General features: G+C 44.3%; 1 protein-coding gene across 3 annotated transcripts in view; it reads left to right on the forward strand.

Annotated features, from left to right (window-relative positions):
* LOC135547153 (myosin light chain kinase, smooth muscle-like) overlaps window positions 1–15,541 on the forward strand; it is an 81,008-nt gene that overhangs the window by 28,464 nt on the left and 37,003 nt on the right. For all 3 annotated transcript variants that reach the window (XM_064975867.1, XM_064975869.1, XM_064975870.1), the window contains exons 5-11: window positions 599–644; window positions 1,065–1,230; window positions 1,507–1,672; window positions 1,926–1,947; window positions 2,111–2,691; window positions 2,907–3,110; window positions 4,218–4,352. In XM_064975867.1, the coding sequence (XP_064831939.1) occupies window positions 599–644; window positions 1,065–1,230; window positions 1,507–1,672; window positions 1,926–1,947; window positions 2,111–2,691; window positions 2,907–3,110; window positions 4,218–4,352 (1,320 nt within the window). The remainder of the gene's footprint in view (window positions 1–598; window positions 645–1,064; window positions 1,231–1,506; window positions 1,673–1,925; window positions 1,948–2,110; window positions 2,692–2,906; window positions 3,111–4,217; window positions 4,353–15,541) is intronic.

Here is a 15,541-nt window from a genome sequence, read left to right on the forward strand (position 1 = left end):
GCCCCATAGGCCCTGGTCAAAAGTAGTGCAGTAAATGGGGAATAGGGGGCCATTTTGGATTTATACTGTCCTGTTAGCATAAGCGGTGTTAGCACACTTAGTTTTTTTTCTATTCCTTGGTGTAGACATGCCAGCTGTGCCTTTCCATTTCCGATAGTTACACTGTGGATACTTAGGTAACATTATGCATGATAGAGGGGGGCCCGGCACCTACTGCTTTCCGGGGAGAAGTGGAGGATGTCCGAGTGTTTCCATACATTTTGTTCAGCTTTCCAAGATCATAAACAGCTATTTAGGCACCTCAGGCTCACTAAACATTAACATATGGAGCACGCCCTTTCTAACAAGTAGCAGAACAAACGCATCTTACAAAGCATTGGACTGAGATATGAAGCATTCTGCAACACTGCCCATTCATTTACGTGCTGCTGGAATTGCACCAGCGATATATTCTATGGCTGTCTCCAATGGCACCCTATTCCCTATATAGTTCACTACTTTGGACTAGGTCTCTGGGCACTACATAGGGAATAGGGTGCCATTTGAGATGCATACTTTTAGTTTTTTTATTCATTATCTGAGGCATGTTTTCTTTCAGGGAACACGGTGAAGAAATACAGCCTCCCCTCCTCCAGTAGAACAGGGTAAGATGTCTTTGGTTGTGTCCCAAATGACACCCTATTCCCTACAAAGTGCAGTACTTTTGACCAAAGCCTTATGGGCCCTGGTCAATAGTAGGTCACTATATAGGGAATACGGTGCCATTTGGGACACATTTTTCTTTGCACATGATGGTATGATTTCTCTTTTTTAAATCAACCTTCCTATCCTGTTCCCTCTGTAAAACCAGAATATTTGTTGCATGAGATGTTTAATCATGTTTTTTTTTTTTTTTCGAATAATGCAGATATGTTTTATGTTGGTTTTAAAAATATAGCCAGTCAGTCATATTGCTATATTAAGTCATTATTAAAATGTAATTTGTTTGTTCAAGTGATATTATTGTGCAGACACATCTTTGGACGATAAGGTAGTGAGTCATTGTGTTTTCTCTCTGACTCCAGCGGGCGGTTTGGAGTTCCAGCGGTGGAGAGCAGGCCCAGTATTTGGGGGGAGAGCCCCCCCAAGTTTGTGACAAAACCCTCACGTATTTTTGTCCGAATGGGACAGACTGGCAAATTCTCGGCCAAAATCACAGGACGTCCACAGCCCCTGGTTACCTGGCTCAAAGTGAGATGGAACAGAAGTTTGGCAACTTCTGTAACTTTCCCCAAGTTGTAATGTTCTTGGAATTAGGAGGGAATAAGTATGAAATCTGACCAAGATTTCTAGAAACCTGAGAATTTGGGGAAAGTTACCGGAATTTTGCAACTCTAGATGGTATAGAGAAGACATTCTGTCTTTCAAAGATGGAGGATGGTGAGTCTTCATCTCTGAATTTCTGACTTCACTCTCTTCCTCTCTCCCCCTTTCTTCCACTTTCTCTGTGATGGATGGCTGTCGCAGGGAGATGAGGAGCTCCATGCTTCTCCCCACTTCAACATGTTTGAGAAGTCCGGAATCCACTTCCTGGAGATCCGAGACGTGTGTGTAGACGATGCAGGAATGTACACCTGCTCTGTAGCCAACAGTGCTGGGAAGGCCACGGCTACAGCGGAGTTGATCGTTCAGGGTAGGACACTGCAGCCAATCACACAGCCTGTTATTCAGCCATCAGTCGTCAACACACAGGTTGTGGCCCGAATGGCACCCTATTCCCTTTGCAGTGCACTTATTTTGACTTGGGCCCACTAAATAGGGAATAGGGTACCATTTAACGTCACAGTAAATCATCAGCAGCGCCAGTTCTGAATACCGAGTTATATTTTGGAAATGTTGATTCGTATTTGAGAGGGGAAATTCAGTGTGTATCCATTCCTTTTTAGGTTCAGTCAGTGACTCGGGCATGTGAGTATGTATCTCATAAAATTCCCTGCATAGTGATATTACTGTGTGACTACATGAGTAAGCATTTTTGTGAGTTGGCTGAATTTCTAGAAAATATTTCCACAATTTCTTCACAGTGAGGTGTTCAATCTTTTGACAATGTCATATGTTACTACTTCTACAGCCTAAGTCCCTCGGCTCTGGTAGCACCTGTCCCAAAGACAACTGAGTCACCTGAAGTCAAGCCCACAAGTAATGGCCTGCTCGCAGACCAACGATCCCCTGCTAAAACAGGAGACGGGACTGAGACCAGGCTCACCACTCTCACCAGGGAGACCAAAGACGGCACAGAGATCAAAACTCCAGCATGGAAGACCAGCGCAGCATCTCCCAAGACCACCGTTGTGACTTCTCCCAAGCCTCCTGCGGACCTGCCAGACAAAGCCCCTAGAAAGCCTGGTGTCTCTCCCCCCAAGACTGCCAGCTCCACAACCCTGCAGCACCACCTGGGAGGCCATGGCGCTGCAAGGACCAGCCCTCACCCCCAAAGCAGAGCCCCTGAGAGGGATACAAGAGATCCGTTGAAACCCCCCCCAAAGGGAGTCCCAGAGCCGTCTCCAGAGCCCACCAGAGAGACCAGAAGGCAGACCAGAGAGAGCCGGTCAGAGAGGGCAGCAGTGACTGCAGGAGCTCAACCCAAATTTGACTCTGTACCTCAGAGCCAGGATGCTACGGAGGGGACCCCAGTCACATTCAAATGCCAAGGTGATTCAAAACATTTCGCGATTCCATGTTTTCAGATGTTAAAAAATGAATAAATCTATATTTAATCTGAGAAAATAGTACATGACCTTCCCAACACATTCCCAGCTTTTAGATGTTTTTGACATTTTAATAGGCCGTTTGGACAATGTTCACTAATAGCTACTTCATTGTTGCATGTTTATCCCATTAGATTGACTGTTGATGTGCTCTTCCAGTCTCAGGTTCTCCTGTGCCTGGCCTGAGCTGGGTTAAAGATGGCCTCCCTTTGAGACCCAGAGCAGGGCTGACCTTCCAGCAGGATGGCAACACACACATCGTCACTGTGAACAGCGTCCAGAAGAGGGACAGTGGAACTTATGGATGCACCATGACCACCAGCACTGGGAAGGTTTCTTCTACTTGGATCCTCGGTGTCAAGAGTAAGTACTTAGTATGCATCCCAAATTGCACCCTATTCCCTATATAGGGCACTACTTTTGACCAGAGCCCTATGGGTCCTGGTCAAAATTAAGGCACTATATAGGGAATAGGTTGCAGTTTTACTGTAAATAAGTACATTTAGCTTTAATAGGGTGAACTAAGGCCCGTGTTGCGTAGGCTCATTACATTGCTCCTTTTCAGTGAACAGGTCTATGTTTGTGAAAGTGTAATAGTTTTGAGCCGTTTCTGGTCTCCAGCTCTGCCTTTGGGTAAAAAAACCACATCTAATTCCTTTCCCCTGGCTGTCTCAATCAAAACATGGTAATGATGAAGTCGGGATAAGTGAGCACATTGAGGTTAAGTCCATTCCTCAGCTACAATGTTGAGTTGATCTCAAACGAGACTGTTGCGTTTGGAAACGAGACTGTTGCATGTCCTTATAACCCCCCCAAAAGTTGCTTGTTTATTTTAATGATAATCAAAGTGAAACTATTTTAGTGGAGGGTTTGGAGAGGTTTTGATATCTTGTCTAGTTGTTTTTGTTTGGACTTGACAGACTGGCACCAGTCGACCAGTGATTCAATTTGCAGCAAAAGGGGAGCATCTGGCATTTTATATTGTGTTTATTTTCTCTAATTCAGAACAGTGCCAAACGCTATGTAGATTCAGTTTGCTTGAGACGAGCAGTATATATTTGTTGGGAGTGAGCATCCTTTAGGAATGACTGTAACAGTTCTTGTCTACCTATGCCATCTATTGGAAAGAAGGAAAATTGCATCTTGTCAGATACCCAGTATGTGTCCCGATTTTCCCAAAGTGTGGCACACTGGCGTACTCCCCGTTATCGATATAAAAGCTTTGGTTTGGTGTCAGCTTTGGTTGGAGGGCATTTCCAGCATTGTTAAATCTGAGATGGGAGTGTGCAAGTACACACTTTGGAAAAAGGGTGCAGAATCACAATGGACCCCCCCCCCCACTTTACTAATACCACATTTGTCACTCTTAGACTGACCATTACCACACATTCCATTTGAAATGTACTGCAAGGCTCCAATACAGCATACTGTAAATGTTAATACACCGTCTGTGTACTCCCTCCCCTGCAGACCCACGGCAGGAGGGCAAGCCCCCGGCATTCAGCACAGTCCTGAAGGGATGTTCAGTGAGTGAGGGCCAGGACTTCCTTCTGCAGTGCTCAGTGGATGGAAAGCCTCGACCTGACCTCTCCTGGCTCCTAAACGGTGAGAGAGCCTATCATCTCCCCCTGCAGTAAGAAGGGTTGGAAAAGTTTTCCAGAAGATCATGGTTGAAGGATTCTGGAATACTTCCTGATTCTGGGGAATCTTTCAACCAGGATTTCTGGAAACCCCAGGAGTTTTGGCAAAGTTGAGGGAATTTTGTAACCCTTTCCGTACCAGTCATCACGTCCAGTTATGCCGCTTTACCCACTAGAGGGGGGTGACTTCCTGTTTTCAAGGCTTTGCACCCACAGGACTGACCAACTAAAATCAGGTCCATTTCTATGAAAAGTGAAGGATGATATGAGAAGGGGGAGGAATACAAATTTCTCTGTACTCAGAACCCTCTTGAACAGATCAACTAGACTGGGGGTGTGAGTTATTGTGTGTGTGTCCCAAATGGTGCTCTATTTTCTATATAGTGCGCTACTTTTGACCAGAGCCCTATGGGATGCCATTTGGGAGGCATTATAGGAGTTCTGCTACTGCTTTCCCTCTCAGCCTGAGGGCGGCCGATCAGAGGACCACCATTTCACAAGTCTGGCTGCTCTGCTGCTGAAGGCTCATGTGTCTCTGTACCACGTCCAGATCACACACAGAGTGTTTATTTTTCATCTTTAACTGCTCCACATATTGAACGTTGTGTTTTATAAGGTTACAATAAAAAAATAAATGTAAGCATTGGCGTTGACAATTGATCTAGTAGAATTTCAACTCAACACAGTGAAACCAGGTTATTATAGTTTTGATTTTTCTATTTGTTTTTATTTCTGTTTCTATGGCCAGCTCTGGTCATGGGTCTTTTGCCTGTTGTGTAACAGCTTGATAGCCTTGACTATGTTCGCCCTCTTCTGCTCTGGTATGTCCAATGTGCAGACAATTACCTCTCCGGTGTGCGGATGCTAAATCCGATGGAGGTTGAGCAATGCATGCTGTGCCTTGTTGAATGAGGGGTGACAGAAGCTGACTGAAATGCTCATAAATGAAGCAATCAGTCCTTTCATGCTCCGTTCGTCTACGCCCAGCGTAATTTTTCATGCCTCATTCAGAATGTCATAACTTTCTGGGTTGCTGTATCAATTTGCAAAGCAATCAACCCATTTACTCTAGCACCGGCAGGAGTTTTGAATAAAATACAATTCTATTTGTCACATGCTTCATAAACACTGCTGTAGACTAACAGGGAAATGCTTACTTTAAGGCCCTTCCCAACATTGGCAGAGAGAAAGAAAATAGAAAAAGAATAGAAAAGTAACATGTCATTTTTAAATTTGCAATGAGTAACTACAGGATACCAGTACTGAAGGGGTCCAAGCATTCGGTCAGATGCCAAGCAGTTGCTATACCAAGACCTGCAACATTTTAGAATTCTGGATCTGGACCCGCTCGGGTCCCAGACCGGGTCTTGGGTATTCGGGTACAGGTGCATCCTTGAAGACCTCTAATCTGTGGATCTGCTTGGGCGCTATACGAATTGGAGTGGGTCCAGGGTGTCTGGGATGATGGTGTTGATGTGAGCCATGACCAGCCTTTCAAAATATGTTATGGCTACAGATGTGAGTGCTACAGGGCGATAGTCTTTTAGACAAGTTACCTTGGTGTTCTTGGGAACAGGGGATATGGGGGTTTGCTTGAAACATGTAGGTATTACAGACTGGGTCAGGTAGAGGTTGAAAATGTCAGTGAAGACACTTGCCTGCTGGTCAGTGCATGATCTGAGTACGTGTCCTGGTAATCCGTCTGGCCCTGCGGCCTTGTGAATGTTTTTAAGGTCTTACTCACATTGGCTATGGAGAGCATGATCACACAGTTGTCCGGAACAGCTGGTGATCTCATGCATGGTTCAGTGTTGCTTGCCTCGGAAGCGTGCATAGAATGCATTTAGCTTATCTGGTACTGTAAGTTTGCATCACTGGTCAGCTCGTACCTGGGTTTCCCTTAGTTATTTGTGATGGATCTGGCAGGGCCTGGAAACTGACGAGCGTCTGAGCCAGCATAGTAGGATTCGATCTTAGTCCTGTTACTACGCTTTGCCTGTTTGATGGCTTGTCGGAGGTCATAGTGGGATTTCATATAAGCGTCCGGATTAGTGTCCCGCTCCTTGAATGTGGCAGTTCTAACCTTTTAGCTCAGTGCTGGTGTTTCCTGTAATCAATATCACCAAGCCGGTGACTGATGTGGTGAACACCTCAATGCCATCGGATGAATCCCAGAACATATGCCCATCTGTGCTAGCGAAACAGCTTAGCATCCGCTTCATCAGACACTTCCGTAATTGAGCGTGTCACTGGTACTTCCTTTTTGGAATCAGGGAGAATATACACTGAACATAAATATTAACACATGTAAAGTGTTGGTCTCATGTTTCATGAGCTGAAATAAAAGATCCCAGACATTTTCCATATGTACAAAAAGCTTATTTCTCTAGCATTATTGGTGTTAGGGAGCATTTCTCCTTTGCCAAGATAATCCATCCACCTGACAAGAAACTCATTAAACAGCATGATCATTACACAGGTGCACCTTGTGCTGGGGGACAATAAAAGGCTACTCTAAAATGTGCAGTTTTGTCACAACACAATGCCACATGTCTCAAGTTCTGAGGGAATGTGCAATTGGCATGCTGACTGCAAGAATGTCCTCTAGAGCTGTTTCCAGAAAATGTAATGTTCATGTCTCTACCATAAGCTGTACTCAATTTCATTTTAGAGAATTTGGCAGTGTCCAATCAGCCTCATAACCATAGACCATGTGTATTGCTTTGTGACGGGGCGAGCATTTGCTGATGTCCATGTTGTGAACAGAGTGCCCCATGGTGGCAGTGGGGATGTGGGCAGGCATAAGCTACGGACAACGAATACAATTCAATTTTATCGATGACAATTTGAATGCACAGAGATACCATGATGAGATCTTGAGGCCCATTGTTGTGCCATTCATCTGCCACCATCACCTCATGATTCAGCTTGATAATGAACAGCCCCATGTTGCAAGGATCTGTACACAATTCCTGGAAGCTGAAAATGTCCCAGTTCTTCCATGGCTTTAATACTCACCAGACATGTCACCCATTGAGCATTTTTGTGACGCTCTGGATTGACGTGTACGAGAGTGCGTTCCATTTCCGCAATATCCAGAAACTTCGCACAGCCATTGAAGAGTGGCACAGCATTCCACTGGCCACAATCAACAGCCTAATCAACTCTATGCAAAGGAAATGTGTCGCTCTGCATGAGGCAAATGGTCATACCATAACTGACTGGTTGTGTGATCCACGCTCATACTTTTTAAAATATATATTTTTTTTATGTATATGTGACCAACAGATGCATATCTGTATTCCCAGTCATGTGAAATCCATAGATTAGGGCCTAATGTATTGATTTTAATTTACTGATTTCCTTATACTGTAACTCGGTAAAACAAATTGTTGCATGTTTGTTTTTCTTAATTTTATTTCAGTTTCAGAAATTGTTTTTCCAATTACGTTTTTTATTTTAGTTTTTGTTTACTTTTATAACCTTGCCGTTATAACCCTATTTTCTGTATTATTGTAGCTGGGTTATTTTTATCCTTCTGTATTTATTTATTTATTTATTTACCTTTTATTTTACTAGGCAAGTCAGTTAAGAACAAATTCTTATTTTCAATAACGGCCTAGGAACAGTGGGTTAACGGGCAGAACGACAGATTTGTACCTTGTCAGCTCAGGGATTTGAACTTGTAACCTTTTGGTTACTAGTCCAACGCTCTAACCACTAGGCTACCCTGCCGCCCCAATGATGCATTAATTATAATCATATTCTGTTGAAGTTTGATCTGTATCCATCACCCCAGCCTAACTTGACTCTCAACATAAGGATTCAGTTCTCAACTCTAACTTTCATTACCAGTCAAAATTTTGGCCGCTGAAATTGTTTGTAAACTGATAGGGGTGAGTCTATGCCAGTGTAATTGTTTTGTTGTGCTTCGGGGGCCAAATGTGTTGAATTATCCTCTTCAGAAAACATCTTCTTTAAGCACTAATTGAATTGACTTGTTTTAGAGAAGTATCATTGTCTCAGTCCCAAATGGCACCCTAATCCCTTCATAGTATAGTACTTTTGACCAGACCCCTATATACCCTGGCCAGAAGTATTGCAGTATATAGGGTTTCATTAGGGATGTACTCATAGTTTCCAAAGGTCCGCTTCTCTTAGTGCTCCAGGTTTGAGCTGTATGTGCAGGAGCTGTTGATGTTAGCCTCTTAAAGACGGATAGACAATTAATGGCATCATAGTCAACTCAGGGAAGAGAAAGTCCTGTTCCCAGCAACTGTGTAGGGATCCCAGTACCAATCCATTCACAGCCCCTCTGTTCTCTTCTGTTCCTACCGCTGGAAAATACACCCACAGCCATTAAACAAATATGAAGCCGAGGAACCATATAAAGGAAAAGCATGCATCCCTCCTTCCTGAAAACCCTGCTGAAGTATTACACCCAGACAGACTTGGCAAGTGTTTGTGCTCCCTAAGCAGACATCTGAGATTCTCTCTTTCCGAGACTCGGACTTGCGCAGGCCGATTCTGAAATACCTGCCAACAGGCTCCCCTGGATTTCAAAGTGAATGCCTTTCTTGGGATCGGGTTGTCCAGCACTGGGCGCGGGAGCCATTTATAATTGTTGGTGGCAGAGCATCACAACTCATCCAGGTTAAATTCAACACCGAGCTAGCTAGCTTCCCGACTGTGAAATGTAGGCCTGCGAGGAAAGATTAATACATAGTGCCTTCAGAAAGTATTCATGCCCCTTGACTTATCCCACATTTTGTTGTTAAAGCCTAAATAAAAAAATGATTAAATATTTTTCTCACACCTACACACAGTACCCCATAATGACAAAGTGAAAACATATTTTTAGAAATGTATTCAAATGGATTAAAAGTGAAATACTAACATATCTAATTTACATACGTATTCACACCCCTGAGTCAATACACGTTAGAATCACATTTGACTGTGATTACAGCTGTGAGTCTCTTTTTGGGTATCTCTCTACGAGCTTTGCCCACCTGGATTGTAAAATATTTGCTCATTAATTCTTTAAATTCTTCAAGCTCGGTCAAGACAGCCATTTTCAAGTTTTGCCATAGAGGTTCAAGCTGATTTTAAAGTCAACTTTAACTAGGCCACTCAGGAACATTCAATGTTGGTAAGCAACTCCAGTGTATATTTGGACTTGTTTTAATTTGTCTAGCTGAAAGGTGAATTTGTCTCCCAGTGTCTGGTGAAAAGCAGACTGACCAGGTTTTCCTCTAGGATTTTGCCAGTGCTTAGCTCCATTCCATTTATTTTTTTTATCCTGAAAAACTCCCCTGTCCTTAAGGATTACATGCATACCCATAACATGGTGTAGCCACCACTATGCTTGAAAATATGGAGAGTGCTTCTCAAAAATGTTTGATATGATTTTTCCCCAATTTGTATTCAGGACAAAAAGTGAATTGCTTTTCCAAATGTTTTTCAGTATTACTTTAGTGCCTTGTTGCAAACAGGATTCTTTTCACTGTCAATTACTTTAGTATTATGGAGTAACTACAATGTTGTTGATCCATCCTCTATTTTCTCTTATCACAGCCATTAAACTCATCATTTAAAGTCATCATTGGCCTCATGGTGAAATCCATAAGACAGTTGCCAGAGGAAGGAAATCGGATCTTTGTATTGACTGGATGTATTTATACCCCATCCAAAGTGTAATTAGTAACTTTTTGAACATGACTTTCTGTATTTTTACCCATCTACCAATATGCGCCCTTCTTTGTGAGGCATTGGAAAACCTCCCTGGTCTTAGTGGTTGAATCTGTATTTGAAATGCACTGCTTGACTGAGGGACCTTACAATTATCTGTATGTGTGGGGTACAGAGAGGAGGCACTCATTCAAAAATCACATTAAACACATTGGTATTGATTATTATGTTTTGTGACTTGTCAAACACATTTTTGCCCTTATTTAGGCTTACCATTACAAAGGGGTTGAATTCTTATGGACTCAAGGCATTTCAGCTTTTCATTTTGTAAGTTTATTTGTAAAAAAATCTATAAACATAATTCTACTTTGACATTATGGGGTAGTGTGTGTGTGTGTGTGTGTCACTGGCCTACACAATCTCAATTTAATCTATTTTAAATTCAGGCTGTAACACAACAACGTGGAAAAGGTCAAGGGGTGTGAATAAAGAAGGATCTTTTGCCGTTGTATCAGCATTTACCTCCGTGAGGTGTTGTCTTTTTATGCGTTTTTGAGTGATTTTACAGCAAGCATACGTTCGCTTAACATGAATGAACGTCAACGGGGCATTAAGAACTGTAAAATACTATGCTTTATCGGAGTAATGGCTGAACAAAGACATGCATTGGCAGGACAGAACAGCAGCATCTGGTAAGATCCGTAGGGGTGGGGTTTGTCTGTTTGTGAACAAAGACTGGTGCACAATCTCTAATATTAAGCAAGTCTCAAGGTTCTGCTCACTGGAGTTATACCACATGATAAGCTGTAGACCATACTATTTACCAAGAGTTTTCATATTTTTTTGTAGCTGCTTAATTACCACCACAAACCGATGCTGGCACTAAGACCGCACTCAGCGAGCTGTATAGGGCCATAAGCAAACAAGAAAATGCTGTTCCGGATGCGGTGCTCTGAGTGGCTGCGGAATTTAATGCAGGAAAACTGAAATCCATTTTACCTAATTTCTACCAACATGTAACCTGTGCAATGGGGGGGGGGGGACGCACTAGATCACCTTTACGCCACACACAAACAAAGCTTTCCCTCGCCCGACATTTGTCAAATCTGACCATAACGCCATCTTCCTGATTCCTGCTTATAAGCAAAAACTCAAACAGGAAGTACCAGTGCTGTGCTCAATACGGAAGTGGTCAGATGAAGCGGATGTTAAGCTATAGAATTGTTTTGCTGGCACAGATTGGAATATCTTACGGGATTCAGCCGATGGCATTGAGGAGTTTACCACATGAGTCACCGGCTTAATTAAAAAGTGCATTGACGATGTCGTCCCCACAGTGACAGTACGTACATATCCCAACCTGAAGCCATGGATTACAGGTCACATCCCCACTGAGGTAAAGGCTAGTGTTGCTGCTTTCATAAGCAGGACACTCAACCGGACGCTTATAACAAATCCCGCTACAACCTCTGGCGAACCATCAAACAGGCATTGTCAATACAGGACTAAGATCAAGTCCTATAACTGGCTCTGACGCTCATCGGATGTGGCAGGGCTGGCAAACTATCACAGATTACAAAAGGGAATCCCAGTCCAGAGCTGCTCAGTGACGTGAGCCTACCAGATGAGCTAAATGCCTTCTATGCTTGCTTCAAGGCAAGCAACACTTGCGTGAGAGCACCAGCTGTTCCGTATGACTGTGATCACAGTCTCCGTAGCTGATGTAAGACCTTTTCACAGGTTTAACATTAACAAGGCCACAAGGCCAGACAGATTACCAAGCCACATACTCAGAGCATGCGCTGAGCAGCTGTAGAAGTGGGTCGAGAGCTTCAAGTTCCTCGGTGTTCACATCGCTAAGGACCTATCATGGTCCAAACACACCAACACAGTAGTGAAGAGGGCACAACAACAACTCTTCCCACTCAGGAAGCTGAAAAGATTTGGCTTGTCCCTCAGAGCGTCAGTTCTACCGCTGCACCATTGAGAGTATCTTGACTGGCTGCATCACTGCTTGGTATGGCAACTGGTCGGCATCTGACCGCAAGGCACTACGGAGGGTGGTGCGTACGGCCCAGTACATCACTGGACCCGTACTCCCTGCCATCCAGGACTTCTCTACCAGGTGGTGTCAGACTGTTTGTTTGATCTGCTACCGCATGGCAAGCGGTACTAAAAGGCTCCTAAACAGCTTTTACTCCCAAGCCATAAGACTGCTAATTAGTTAACAAAATAGCTACCCAAACTATCTGCATTGACCCTCTTTTGAACTAAATCCATCCTTTTGACTCCATGCACACACACTGGACTATCATTTATAGGAAACATGGCTCACTGGAGAGACGCTATCCAATGCGGTGCAGCCAACGGGTTTCTCCACGCATCGCGCCGACAGAAACAAACACCTTTCTGGTAAGAAGAGGGGTGGGGGTGTATGCCTTATGGCTAACGAGGCATGGTGCGATGAAAGAAACATACAGGAACTCAAATCCTTCTGTTCACCTGATTTTAGAATTCCTCACAATCAAATGTAGACCGCATTACCTACCAAGAGAATTCTCTTCGATTTATAATCACAGCCGTATATATCTCCCCCCAAGCAGACACATCGATGGCTCTGAACGAACTTTATTTAACTCTTTGCAAACTGGAAACCATTTATCCGGAGGCTGCATTCATCGTTGTTGGGGATTTTAACAAGGCTAATCTGAAATCAAGACTCCCTAAAATTTATCAGCATATCGATTGCGCAACCAGGGGCGGAAAAACCTTGGATCACTGTTACTCTAACTTCCGCGACGCATATAAGGCCCTGCCCCGCCCCCCTTTCGGGAAAAGCTGACCACGACTCCATTTTGCTGATACCTGCCTACAGACAAAAGCTAAAAAAAGAAGCTCCCACGCTGAGGTCTGTCCAACGCTGGTCCGACCAAGCTGACTCCACACTCCAAGACTGCTTCCATCACGTGGACTGGGACATGTTTTGTATTGCGTCAAATAACAACATTGACGAATACGCTGATTCGGTGTGCGAGTTCATTAGAATGTGCGTTGAAGATGTCGTTCCCATAGCAACGATTAAAACATTCCCTAACCAGAAACCTTGGATTGATGGCAGCATTCGTGTGAAACTGAAAGCGCGAACCACTGCTTTCAATCAGGGCAAGGTGTCTGGTAACATGACTGAATACAAACAATGCAGCTATTCCCTCCGTAAGTCTATCAAACAAGCTAAGCGTTAGTACAGAGATAAAGTAGAATCCCAATTCAACGGCTCAGACACAAGAGGCATGTGGCAGGGTCTACAGTCAATCACGGACTACAGGATGAAATCCAGCCCAGTCACGGACCAGGATGTCTTGCTCCCAGGCAGACTAAATAACTTTTTTGCCCGCTTTGAGGACAATACAGTGCCACTGACACTGCCTGCAACGGAAAAATGCGGTCTCTCCTTCACTGCAGCCGAGGTGAGTAAAACATTTAAACGTGTTAACCCTCGCAAGGCTGCAGGCCCAGACGGCATCCCCAGCCGCGCCCTCAGAGCATGCGCAGACCAGCTGGCTGGTGTGTTTACGGACATATTCAATCAATCCCTATACCAGTCTGCTGTTCCCACATGCTTCAAGAGGGCCACCATCATTCCTGTTCCCAAGAAAGCTAAGGTACCTGAGCTAAACGACTACCGCCCCGTAGCACTCACTTCCGTCATCATGAAGTGCTTTGAGAGACTAGTCAAGGACCATATCACCTCCACCCTACCTGACACCCTAGACCCACTCCAATTTGCTTACCGCTCAAATAGGTCCACAGACGACGCAATCTCAACCACACTGCACACTGCCCTAACCCTCTTGGACAAGAGGAATACCTATGTGAGAATGCTGTTCATCGACTACAGCTCGGCATTTAACACCATAGTACCCTCCAAGCTCGTCATCAAGCTCGAGACCCTGGGTCTCGACCCCGCCCTGTGCAACTGGGTACTGGACTTCCTGACGGGCCGCCCCCAGGTGGTGAGGGTAGGTAACATCTCCTCCCCGCTGATCCTCAACACTGGGGCCCCACAAGGGTGCGTTCTGAGCCCTCTCCTGTACTCCCTGTTCACCCATGACTGCGTGGCCACGCACGCCTCCAACTCAATCATCAAGTTTGCGGACGACACAACAGTGGTAGGCTTGATTACCAACAACGACGAGACTGCCTACAGGGAGGAGGTGAGGGCCCTCGGAGTGTGGTGTCAGGAAAATAACCTCACACTCAACGTCAACAAAACTAAGGAGATGATTGTGGACTTCAGGAAACAGCAGAGGGAACACCCCCCTATCCACATCGATGGAACAGTAGTGGAGAGAGTAGCAAGTTTTAAGTTCCTCGGCATACACATCACAGACAAACTGAATTGGTCCACTCACACAGACAGCATCGTGAAGAAGGCGCAGCAGCGCCTCTTCAACCTCAGGAGGCTGAAGAAATTCGGCTTGTCACCAAAAGCACTCACAAACTTCTACAGATGCACAATCGAGAGCATCCTGGTGGGCTGTATCACCGCCTGGTACGGCAACTGCTCCGCCCTCAACCGTAAGGCTCTCCAGAGGGTAGTGAGGTCTGCACAACACATCATCGGGGGCAAACTACCTGCCCTCCAGGACACCTACACCACCCGATGTTACAGGAAGGCCATAAAGATCATCAAGGACATCTACCACCCGAGCCACTGCCTGTTCACCCCGCTATCATCCAGAAGGCGAGGTCAGTACAGGTGCATCAAAGCTGGGACCGAGAGACTGAAAAACAGCTTCTATCTCAAGGCCATCAGACTGTTAAACAGCCACCACTAACATTGAGTGGCTGCTGCCTACACACTGACACTGACTCAACTCCAGCCACTTTAATAATGGGAATTGATGGGAAATGATGTAAATATATCACTAGCCACTTTAAACAATGCTACCTTATATAATGTTACTTACCCTACATTATTCATCTCATATGCATACGTATATACTGTACTCTATATCATCGACTGCATCCTTATATAATACATGTATCACTAGCCACTTTAACTATGCCACTTTGTTTACATACTCATCTCACATGTATATACTGTACTCGATACCATCTACTGTATCTTGCCTATGCTGCTCTGTACCATCACTCATTCATATATCCTTATGTACATATTCTTTATCCCCTTACACTGTGTATAAGACAGTAGATTAGGAATTGTTAGTTAGATTACTTGTTGGTTATTACTGCATTGTCGGAACTAGAAGCACAAGCATTTTGCTACACTCACATTAACATCTGCTAACCATGTGTATGTGACAAATAAATAAAATTTGATTTGATTTATATAAATTATAGCTTGGCTATATACATGGGCTACCAGTACCGAGTCAATGTGCAGGGGTATGGGGAAATTGAGGTAGATATGTAGGGGTAAAGTGACAGGATACATAAGAC

Source organism: Oncorhynchus masou, chromosome 10 (assembly GCF_036934945.1).
Source record: "Oncorhynchus masou masou isolate Uvic2021 chromosome 10, UVic_Omas_1.1, whole genome shotgun sequence".
NCBI lineage: Eukaryota > Metazoa > Chordata > Actinopteri > Salmoniformes > Salmonidae > Oncorhynchus > Oncorhynchus masou.